At 42.1% G+C, this 12,272-nt stretch overlaps 1 protein-coding gene across 1 annotated transcript in view; it reads right to left on the bottom strand.

Moving 5' to 3' along the window:
* Positions 1–12,272, bottom strand: part of csmd3b (CUB and Sushi multiple domains 3b) — a 2,092,226-nt gene that overhangs the window by 105,555 nt on the left and 1,974,399 nt on the right. The window contains exons 55-56 of the mRNA XM_041189252.1: positions 11,582–11,767; positions 10,990–11,163 (exon numbers count right to left, since the gene is read on the bottom strand). Of these exons, the coding sequence (XP_041045186.1) occupies positions 10,990–11,163; positions 11,582–11,767 (360 nt within the window). The remainder of the gene's footprint in view (positions 1–10,989; positions 11,164–11,581; positions 11,768–12,272) is intronic.

The raw sequence follows: 12,272 nt of genomic DNA, 5'->3' as shown, positions 1-12,272 counted from the left end.
TATGTCACATTGCACTCTGTTGCTACTACTGATTATAAAACAACATTTTATTTTAAAACCTTTCCTTGGAATTTCCAAAGTCAAATGGTTAAACCGAAAACTTCTGGTTATGCTCCTGGAAAGTGCCTTGGGACTTTAAAATACTTTAAGGTGCAATATAAGTGTAAGTTATTGTCTTCATATAATCAATGCTGAACTGCTGGAAGACACATGGGTGATGGCCTAAAGATGCTTCTCCTTTTCATTTTCCTCCATATGAAGAAACACTTGGCCTCTGCGCTGTTCTCCAGAGCATTTGTATCACTGAGGTTAGAACTCAACAATGCAGGTGAACGGAGATGCAAAATCACATTCCAGTATGTTGTGGCATGAGAATAAATATAGGATTTATACTGCTAAGTTCTCAAAAGGCTCTTGGAACATATCTTTATCATTTGAGAAAGATATTACAGGAGAGATGATCTAGGTTTTTAAAATACAGAGAGAAACGAGTAATGTGAATGCGAACACATTATTTAATTTAGAGACAATGAAAACAGATGTCATTAATATCAAATAACCAAGAAAAGTTACAGGAAAAGGGATGTTTTTTGCATCGCAGAGTCATGGATATTTACTTTATAGCCTTTCCTCCCTCCTCCTCATCTGACTCCCCTGCCACTCCCATCATGAAACCCTCCATTTCCTTTTTCTCTTTTTCCTTTCATTATTTCCTATTTCTCACCTCCTTTGGACTTAGCCTCATCTCCCTGCACCCCAATTCCTCATCTCTTTCCTCCTGTTCCCTCCTCTTCCCTTTTTCAAAGTTGAAATATTGCACTTTAGAGAGTTTTTTTGATATTGCATATGGTCTCTGAGGCAAGAGTAATGCTGGTGTTGAATATCTGATTACTGGGGTGGGAAGCTAATGTTTGATAAAATGCTCACTGAGAAGAGAGGAGAGATCTAATGTTGCACTGCTGCTCATGGCAGTTTTGGGGTGTTGTTGGCAATGGGAAATTTGCAATGCTGCTCATTGACTGGGAATTCGGATTTGGATAGAGAGAAGATATGCGGAGAGAGTTAGAAAAAGAGAAGGAGAAAGAATAAAAAGATAGAGAACAAGAGAAGGTTGATAGAGAGTGTAAGGAAGGAGGGGGGATTTGTAAGAGGGAAGAAACATGGAAGAGAAAGGGAGATAAGGGGAGAAGGAGAGAAAGAGGAGAGAGGAAATGAGAGGAGAGAAAGTGAGAGGAAAGAAAAAGAGGTGAAGTGAAGAGGGAGAGGGTGTAATGTTGAAAGAGGAAGACAGAAAGGATAGAGTAAAGGAAGGGCGAGGAGGGACTGGAAAGCAAATCAGTGAGAAGTTGAGCAGGACAGAACATTCTTCATCAGGGGATTCAAGAAATGCTCCAGACATAGGGAAAGGCAAGATTTTGAGGGGCAAATTTCCTTGGGAATCTTGTTTAGTACAGAGGTGAGCGTTAGAGAAGGCTGAGATGTTCCTCAGTACAGTAAGGTTCAATAGATTTATATTCTATTTTAGTGAAATGAGAGTTTGCTGCTCAGTGAAGAGAGATTGGAATGCTGGCTGGGGTGGGGTGGGGGAATTCCAGTGCAGTCTTTTAATTTTGAGCTACAATACAAATTACCTCAGGTTGGGCAATTAGGCACAATGCAGGGCTCAGCTTTTGTTTTAGTCCTGTGCTTCATCTGAGTATGATTGATATACTGATTTATTGACAATTGTGAAGGGGAGGGCGGATTTCAGTTATCTAAAGGACTCAAGGTTGATGAGTTTGATAGCGTTTAATGATAGTTTATTGCGGATAATTGGGAATTCAAGCATGTCTAGATTTGTGAAGCAGTGGGAGGGTAAGTACAGCATTCTGTTAAATATTAGGAGGAGTTGCATTTTGTAAAAATAAACTTCACATATCATCGGGAAGGAAAATTGCCTAATTAGTTATTGGGCTAGAATCTTTGACCAGCACTCTACCTTTATGAACATGCAACATGTCACAGTAGAATCAAATGTCTGTTTCTTTAATGTAGCTGTGAGTCAATAACAAGAATAGTGCAATATACCCCACAGTTTCCAGGATCGAGAGGGCAAAACAAGAACAGCTGGACAGTAGAGAAACAACAAAGGATAAATGTTCTTAAGACATGAAAAGTACTTGCCCCAAAACAACTTGCACCCTTAAATCTTAAAGGTGTTAGGAACAGTAATCAGTGGAACTGAGAGTGACATTTTAGTTTCCTTAGCTCAGGAGAGATTCCTTAAGACAACAGCTAAGATAAACTTTATTGTTTAATAAAAAGGTCAGTCTATCCTGAAAGTGTGGAATGGTAATCTTAAGATATATTCCAGGGGCAGTTTTTTAAACAATTTTTTCTGAGATCTATTGGGTAGTCATTTGGACAATTGTAACTTTTAAAAGATAGTCCTTAATCCAGAGGCGCTGAAACCTAGGGCAGGATTTTCCCTGCTGGCTTCTGGACCCTGATATCAGGGTTAAATGGGGTCAGAAGCCCGCACTGTGTGAGGAAATGTCACCCAGGTATATTTTTTCCTGAATTGGCCAATTAATGGTTAGGGAACAGACAGGCTCCTGAACCTGGACGGCCAATCAAAGGGCCGTCAGTAATGAGGCAGCAGCAAGATGCTTTCTTAGGTAGGACAGATAGAGAGAGAGGACACCCCAAGATAGAGGTGCCCTTCTCATCAATATTTTTTTAAAATTTAGAGTAAAATGTGCCCTCTACTGGGCAGCATGTGGCTGCAGCCGAAGCCAGGCAGGCAGAGGGAGGGGGGCCTCAAAGTCTGTCTGGACTGCTGATCTCTTGTCTTCCTCTGGGAGGCCACCTCCAGGCAGCTCCATTGTTTCTGGAAACCTCTAAGGGCCAGGAGGCTGACTGGAAAATTCCAGTTGGCCCCTAAAAACAGCATTGATAGGCCTTTATCAAACTGAATTGTCAATGTGCTGCTTGCTGATGGCAGTCCTGTTCCACCTTCAGTAAAATGACCCAGGTGCTAGGAAACCTCTGGCCAGTGGCATGAATATTTGCGACCAACCACCTATGCGCCCACCCCCACTGGCAGCTGAAAGTTCTTCTCCAGTTGTCATGCTTCCACAGCAGCCACAGCTGAAACCAGTGGATGTAGGGCACTCTAACAATCAAATTTAGAGCCTCCCCCTCCCCCTGCAACTGCACCCCCCACCCCCCATGCTACCCCCCACCCCTGGCCCGGCAGAAGTAGACTGGTTCAACTACTTACTGCTTTAACCATCTTAGTCTTTGTGAAAGTTAAGGGTGTCAGATAGAACTAACTTATGAGACAATTTTTGACACATCATTAACATGATGGAAAACAGTTTACGTTGGCAGGGGTGCTCGACGGGAGCTGGGGGTGGTGGGGTGGTGGTTGTGAAGCCGACTGCCACCCGCGATTGCCACTGCACCGCGATTTTACACAGGCAGGCCAATTAAAGCCCGCCCAGCATGTAACATGAGGGTAGTGCTCAGCGCTGCCTGTGCGGGCAGGGGGAAGAGGACGAGTGGGCCAAGCGCAAACTTCGGGCGTGCGCGCAAAAGAGTGCTTCAATCTTCCTGAGGCACGGAGCTGCCTCAGGGGGATGAAGCACTATTTAAAAAAACTACTCAACAAAATAAAAATGTCTTAAATCATGTCCCCTCATGTGACAGCATGAGCAGGGACATGTTTTTAATTCAAGTGTAAAATATTTATTTTATTTTTATTTGCTTTAGGAAACCTCGTCTCAACCATGGATGAGGTTTCCCAAAAAACGCAAAGGTCATTTGGTCTATTTGTCTGCGAATAGATTGAACAGGCAGTGAAAAATTCAGCTCAACTGTTAACTTAATGGCCTTAATAGGCCTTATAATTGTCAGCAGGCGTGTAAGGGAGCCAGCGGCGCACCCTCTGACCGAACTATCACAAGAGTGCGTAATGACGCGGCCGAAGCCAAGGCACTTTATTTCACACTCGGGTATGTCGGGCGCGTGCCAGCAGGCAGAGCGAAAGATTTTTAGAAACAGTTTTTCAAGATTCTACATCAATGATAAACTGCAGCAGAAGAGAAAGGCAAATAATGTACTGGTTTCCATTTGGGTAGAAACAGAGCATATATCAAAAGAGGTTGACCATAAATTCTTTCAGTATCCTGTAACCTAGATATCAGAAAAAAATCATCCAAATCCTTGGATGGGTGCAAGTCTTAAACATCCGACCTGACCTGGGTCTTTTGCTGAGGACCACCCCAGACACCTGCTAGAAGCATGTCAAATCAACACTTCTATTTAAAAGCTCAATTGCCCATAATTAAGCAAAAACAATTAAGCAAGTTCATCTCGCATCTCCCCCTTACCTCGCCTCTTCATACTCTAGCACATCACCATGAGACACCACATCTTCCTCCCACCTTTCCTCCTCTTGCAGATAGTCAGATTATATTGGCATGGATGCTTGCTGAATATATCTAAGTTGGATACTCCTGTCCTGACCTCAGATACTCTGGTTGTGTCAGCAGCAGAGGAGATCCGAGGATTTTGGGGCCCAATTTATTTTTGCTGCATAAGTCATTCATCTGAGGCATCAGGGGGCACAGTGGAACAGTGGTCACTTAATCACAGGAAGAATCTTTTTTGCTTTTAAGATGTTACAGAGATGAGTAACAAAAATTGCTCCAAGTAAGGCAAATTTAAATCACAGGAAAATATTAAGAAAGTAGACCTTGGTCTGAATCTTCTGAGCACTGGCAATGCTAGGCACATTGCTGCTGGACTCAAAGATTCTCCTGACCCTACCCGACGCTGCTGTGCATTTCTGCTCGGGTCTTCTGATCCCAGTTCTGACAGGAATTAGAGCGCAGAATGCCTTGGGCAGCTCTGTCTGGACGGTGAAGAGTTGGGGAAAGACAGGACATGGCCCCCACCTACCCCTTTTATGGCAGTTTGAAAAGGGCGCGGAGAGCGGCGGGGACTTCATTTTGAAAAGGGTATGGAGAATGGGGACTTCAGTTTGAAAAGGACGCGGAGAGTTGGAGGGATGTCAATTTGAAAAGAGTGCCAAGAGCAGGGGAGACTTCAGTTTGCAAAGGGTGCAGAGAGAGGCAGGGACTTCGCTTTGAAAAGGACACAGAGTGCGGGAGAGACTTCAGTTTGAAAAGGATGCGGAAAGCGGCGGGAACTTCAGTTTGAAAAGGGCGCAGAGAGCAGCGGGGACTTAGGTTTGAAAAGGGCATGGAAAGCGGCGGGGACTTCAGTTTATAAAGGACGTAGTCCAGGAAAAAGGAAGCAACTGTGACATCACAGGAAGCTAGAAAGTTGATTGGATGGTAAGTGCTCAGTCTAAGGGAAAGTGTGTGATTAACCAGGTTAGGGCAGACGAGTTAAGGTAGATCTATAAATAAAGAATACTGAAACTTTAAAATAATAAACCAACATCTGAAAACTTAAAATCAAACAATTAAGATAAAAAAATAAAAATTAAGTAATTTAAAAGAATATCTAAAACACATACCTTGTAGTTAAGAAGCATATAACCTTTAATTGTCAATGGTATTAGCATTCAATAAACACAGTAAATTGTAGCGTATATAGGAAGAAAATAATTAAAGCAAATTAACTAAATAACATAAGTTAGAATGGCAGGACCGGTGTTATGTTGCAGCTGTGAGATGTGGGTACTTTTGGACGCCAAGGAGATCCATGACAAACACATCAGCAGGAAGTGTAAGCAGCTAGAGGAATTCCAGATCAGGATTAGTGACCTGGAAGCCGAAATTCAGACACTGGATAACATAAGGGAGGGGGAGAAATACCTGGATACTTTGTTCCAGAAGACAGTCACACCTCTTAGAAGAGGGTTATCTGTTTTGATCAGCAGTGGGGGACAGGAGGATGTTACTGTCAGTGAGGCACGTAATGGGACCGAGCAGACAGCAGGGGAGGAGCCTCAGAGTTTGCAATTGTCAAACAGGTTTGAGGTGCTCACAACCTGTGTGGATGAAAATGAAGTCTGCAAGGTGGATGAGCTGGCTAGCCATGGCACTGTGGTACAGGAAGCCGTTCAAGCCGGGGGAGCAAAAAGGAATGTAGTAGTAGTAAGGGACAGTCTAGTGAGGGAGATTGACACGGTTCTCTGTGACAAAGAGAGTCCAGACGGCTATGTTGCCTGCCCGGTGCCAGAGTTCGGGACAGCTGCTCAGGGCTGGACAGGAACTTGCAATGGGAAGGGGAGGATCTACAGGCCCCCCCAACAGTAGCCACAATGTAGGACAAAGTATTCAAAAGAAAATTTTGTGTGCTTGTGATAAAGGGACAGCCAAAATCATGGGTGATTTTAACGGACACATAAACTGAAAAAATCAGATTGGCAATAGTAGCCTGGATGAGGATCCATGTTGGTACCAATGATATAGGCAGAACCAGGAAAGAGGCTCTGCAAAGTCAGCATGAGGAGCTAGGTACCAAATTAAGAAGCAGAACCTCAATGGTAATAATCTCTGGATTAATAACTGAGCCACTTGCAAACTGGCATTGGGCAAATAAGAATAGAGTGACGAATGTGTGGCTCAGAGACTGGTTTGGGAGAAGTTGGTTCCGGTTTGTGGGGCACAGGGATCAGTACTGGGAAAGTGGGGGCTGTACTGTTGGGACAGTTTACACCTAAACCCTACTGGGACAAGTGTCTGGCAAATCGCGTAACTAAGGAAGTAGAGAGGGCTTTAAACTAAACAAGAGGGGTGAGGGATCAAGTTTGGGTAGAGGTAACAATTCAAGATGTAGCTCAAGACAAGAGAGCACAATAGTAATATGAGAAATGAGGGTCAAAGAATAACAGGAAGGGACAGAGAGAAAAAAAACCTAAGAATACATCAACAGTCAAGACTAGATGTTACAAAGGTAACAAAAAGACAAAACTGAAGGCTCTCTATCTGAATGCACGTAGCATTCGTAACAAAGTAAATTAGTCGATGGCCCATATTGAAGCAAATATATATGATCTGACAGCAATTACAGAGACGTGGCCACAGGATGACAATGATTGGGACCTGAATATTGAAGGATATATGACATTCAAGAAGACTAGGAAGTTAGGTAAAAGTGGAGGTAGAAGTGCACTTTTAATCAAAGAGGGCATTGGTGCAATAGAGACGACCTTGGTTTAGGAGATCAGGATGTAGAATTGGTTTTGTTGGAGATGAGGAATAGTAGAGGAAAAAAATCATTAGTGAAATGGTCTACAGGCCCCCTAATAGTGGCCACAATGTAGGACAAAATATTCAAGAGAAAATATTGTGTGCTTGTGATAAAGGGATGGCAATAATCAAGGGTGATTTTAATGTACACATAAAGTAGAAAAATCAAATTGGCAGTAGTAGCCTGGATGACGAGTTCTTAGAATGCTTTTGAAATAGTTTCTTAGAGTAGCATGTTCTGGAAGCAACCAGAGAGCAGGTTATATTAGATGTGGTATTGTATAACGTGACAGGGTTGCTTAATGGCCTAAGAGTAAAGACACTCCTAGGTAGCAGCGATAACAATATGATTGAATTTAACATTCAATTTGAAAGGGAGAAGAGTGGGTCTAGGACTAGTATCTTAAACTTAAATAAGGGCAACCATGTGGGGAAGAAAGCTGAGCCAGCTGAAATGAACTGGGAAACTAGGCTAGAGGATAGATCAAGAGAAGCAGTGGCACACATTTAAGGGGATATTTCAGAGTATTCAGAATAAATACATTCCTACTATAAAGAAACATTCTAAGGGAAGGACCCACCATCCATGGTTAACTAGAGATGTTAAGGAAAGCATCAAACTTAAGGAAAAAGCATATAGCTCTGCAAAGATGAGTGGCAGGACAGATGATTGGATAAAATATAAGGAACAGCAGAGAATGACTGAAAGGTTAATTAGGAGAGAGAAATTAGAGTCTGAGAGGAAGCTAGCTAGAAATGTAAAAACAGGTAGCAAGAGTTTCTACAGGTACTTAAAAAGGAAAAGAGTAAGTAAAGTGAATGTTGGTCCTTTAGAGAGTGACAGTGGGGAGTTAATAGTAGATAATAAGGAAATGGCAGAAAAAATGAACAAATATTTTGCTCCAGTGCTCACTATGGAGGATACAAAAAGCATTCCAGTAATAGCTGCAAATCAGGTGGTGAATGGGAGAAAGGAACTTGGTGAAATTGAAATCACTAGGGGAACATTACTGAGTAAATTGATGGAGCTGCAGGCTGGCAAGTCTCCGGGTCCCGATGGACGACATCCTAGGGTCTTAAAAGAGGCGCTGGTGTTAATTTTCCAAAATTCGCTAGATTCTGGAAAGGTTCCATCAGATTGCAAAGTAGCAAATATAACCCCTCTATTCAAGAAGGGAGGGAGGCAGAAAACAGGAAACTATAGGCCAGTTAGCTTGATGTTTGTCATGGGGAAGTTATTAGAATCGATCATTAAGGAGGTTATAGCTGGGCACTTAGAAGAGCTCAAGGCAAATGGGAAGAGTCAGCTTGGTTTTGTAAAAGAAAAATCATGCTTAACCAATTTATTGGAGTTTTTTGAAGGAGTAATGTGCGCAGTGGATAAAGGGGAGCCTGCAGACGTACTTTACTTCGATTTCCAGAAGGCACTTGATAAGGTGCCACAACAAAGATTATTATGGAAAATTAAAGCCCGTGGTGTAGAGGGTATCATATTAGCATGGATAGAAGATTGGCTGGCTGGCAGAAGGCAGAGAGTGTGCATAAATGGGTATTTTTCTGATTGGCAGGATGTGATGAGTGGTGTCCCATAGGGGTCTGTACCGGGGCCTCAACTTTTTACAATTTACATCAATGACTTAGATGAGGGGAGTGAAGACATGGTGGCCACATTTGCAGATGACACAAAGATAGGTAAGAAAGTATGTTGTGAGGACATGAGGAGGTTGCAGATGGATATAGATAGGTTGAGTGAATGGGTAAAGATCTGACAAATTGAGTTCAATGTGGGAAACTGTGAAGTTGTTCACTTTGGCAGGAAGAACAGAAAAGCAGTGTATTGCTTAAATGGAGAACAGCTGCATAATTCTGAGGGATATAGGTGTTCTAGTACGCGTCACAAAAAGGTACAGCAAGTAATTAAGAAGGCTAATAGAATGCTATCCTTTATTACAAGAGGGATTGAACATAAAAGTAAGGATGCTATGCTTCAGTTATACAGGACATTGGAGAGACCACGCGTTGAATGTCCAGTTTTGGTCACCTTATTAAAGGAAGGATGTAAATGAATTGGAGGCAGTTCAAAAGAGGTTTACTAGATTGCTACTTGGAATGAGTGGGTTGTCTTATGAGGAAAGATTGGACAGGCTGGGCTTGTTTCCACTGGAGCTTAGAAGAGTGAAGGGTGATTTGATTGAAGTGCACAAGATCCTGAATGGCCTTGACAAGGTGGACGTTGACATGATGTTTCCTCTTGTGGGTGAGTCCAGAACTAGGGGCACTGTTTTAAAATGAGTGGCTGCCCTTTTATGACAGAGATGGGGAGAATTTTGTTATCTCAGTGGGTTATGCGACTTTGGAATTCTCTGCCTCAGAAGTTGGTGAGGAGTTGCGGTCATTGAATATTTTTAAGGTATTGGTAGATAGATTCTTGTTACGCAAGGGGATCAAAGGTTATTGGGGTTAGATGGGAATGTGGAAATCGAAACGCAAGCAGATCAGCCATGATCTTATTGAATGGCGGAGCAAGCTTGAGGGGCCGAGTAGTCTACTCCAGTTCCTATTTCTTATGTTCTTAAATTTAAATGTCCAGTCTTTGAGTATGGGTTAATGAATGGGTGAGTGAATGAGGTGGGTAGCTGGGTGAGGTGGGTTGGTATATGAGGTTGGTGAGGCAGGAAGGTTGAGTGGTCAGGGGCTAGTCAGGCGGTCAGGGGGTAGTCAGATAGTCAGGGGATACTTTGGTCATGTAGGGGTGGGGGTGGTCTGTTGATCCTGCAGGGATAGTTGATGGGTTGGGAGGGGTTGGGGGGGTGATGGTATTTGGAGGGGTTTTGGTTATGGAGTTAACCAGGGGCTAGACCAGATTTTAAACTGTCTAACATTTCCTGGGTAACTATCCAGTTAGGTACCTCAAATCTGCCCAAAGTCTCTGACTCTAGCTCAGAGTTGGAGACAGTTGTGGAGGGTCCCAGGGAACAGGGGAATTGCCCAATGGAAGTTTAAATATCCCGGGCAATTCCCACATACCAGGAATTCCACAGGGTCCTGAGGTGCATCTTCAATTGCACATCCAGTCTCTGACAGTCCGCAGACAGGAAGATTTGGGTTACTGTTTTTCAAAAAATTACTTTGAGGAGATTTTTTTGAAGTTTGGAGCATTGTGAATGGATTTGATATAACAGGCCAGATTTTTCTGCCCCACCACTGGGCAAACCCGTGTTGGGGAGATGAAAATGGAGGCAGGGGAACTTAAATTCAAATTTCCCACCCAATTCCCACTGGCAGCCATTCTGCTCACCATGGAAGTCATGGCGGGTTGCAACATCACTGAATATTGGTAAAAGGGATAACTTGAATTATATCCAAGCCTCTACTTTCATTTTTATCAGGCAGGAGGAAGTTATGTGCAAAGATCTTTCAAAATAATGGGAATATTCAGAATATTTGTCTGAAAGAGGTGCTTGAAATGTAAAAGTTGCTAATTAGAGAAAATTATTTATATTTCCCTTGCATCCCACATTGCAATGACTCAATGAATTCGACTTAATTATTTCCCGACAGTCCAAGTTAAGTGAAATATCTTTGTACAGTATTGTAATTTATAGTTTCTTTGGCTGTAACAGCAACCCAATCATCGAACCCTCTGCATATGAATGGCACCAATCAAAAGCATGGCATGCCTATTGTATAGAGTGAAATGAAATTGAAACTATTCAAAGCTGATTGAAGTTTAATGTAGGTTAGTATTTCTGATTATAGATAGCACAAAAATTAGTCATACCAGAACAGTGAGGCATGGAGTCACTCCAGTGTCCATTCATCTGGCAGGTACGCATTGATGGGCCAATAAGCAGCTGTTTGCCAACACAGGAATAGTGAATAGTTGCTCCAAATGTGTATTTATCACCAGACAAAATTGCATTTGGAGGAATGCCAGGATGGCCACAGTCAACCACTATTTGAAAGAGATAACAAATCAAGACATAAATTGCCCTGGTTTCCTTTGTTACATATCAAAAAGATAAAGTCCTGCTTGTAGTCATAAGACAAGTTACTTGCTGAAATAGACAAAATTTCAGCCTAGAAATTGTTGTCTTTGATACTAGCTTATAAATGCTTAACACAGTTGTATAATATCCCTCTGTCAACTAACAAGAAAAAAATAATGCAGTTTACTATTCCCATTAAAACAGCTGACAAAGAATGTTATATGAATGCATTAAGTCGTTAAGTGTTACCAACAGTTACATCTAGACTTCCACAATCTAAATACAATCAATGGAAATATAGAGTGTTTTACCACAGAAAGTTTTTGTTATTTATTTAATTTTACCACCTTAAATAAGGTGCACATACAAATAAAACATACATACATGTGCATTCAGGCAGCGGCTTATCCCAGTACCCATTAGACTGGCAAGAAAGAACAGAAGATCCAAACAAAAAATATCCAGGGTTGCAGTCATAGAATACCATTGAACCAAAGGTGAAGTTTCCATATTCGTTCTTACTTTCCCGGATGGAATTTGCAGGAATTCCAGGATCAGAGCAGTTTACCACTAACCAATAAAATCAAAAATGATGCAAGTTAAATATGGTTTTCAATTCCTGATAAGTTGTGGTTTTCTATGAATTTGCTTTGAGAACTGAATTAAGAAAATGTCCACCAACCACTAACATTTCCCAATGAATGAGCAGGTAAGATTGGGTTCAGCATTTTATTACTGCAGATGTTGTTTCAAATTGTAATGAAGCCAAGCAACGCAATATATCTTTTGCCAATACTATAATACCTTATATGCTTAGGGACATGTGTCAACTGGCCTCTGATCATGCTAACAATTGGGGGAGGGAGAGACTTGTCTCCTTGATTATCTCTGTTCATTTCAGTCAGGGCTGGCACTGTGAAAATCCACAGTTACTTGATTCCAGAAACAACATTCTACCTGTCCGACTAGAGTAGTGCCTGCACAACAGTGCTTTTTCCCTAGGTTGGACTGGCCCAGTTTTGTGTTCTTGGTCATGTTGCTGTTGGTCCATGTTGGAACTGTGGGCCAACAGCAT

Source organism: Carcharodon carcharias, chromosome 6 (assembly GCF_017639515.1).
Source record: "Carcharodon carcharias isolate sCarCar2 chromosome 6, sCarCar2.pri, whole genome shotgun sequence".
Lineage (NCBI taxonomy): Eukaryota > Metazoa > Chordata > Chondrichthyes > Lamniformes > Lamnidae > Carcharodon > Carcharodon carcharias.
Note: the sequence above shows the minus strand (reverse complement) of the source record. Positions and strands in the feature narration are given on the sequence as shown.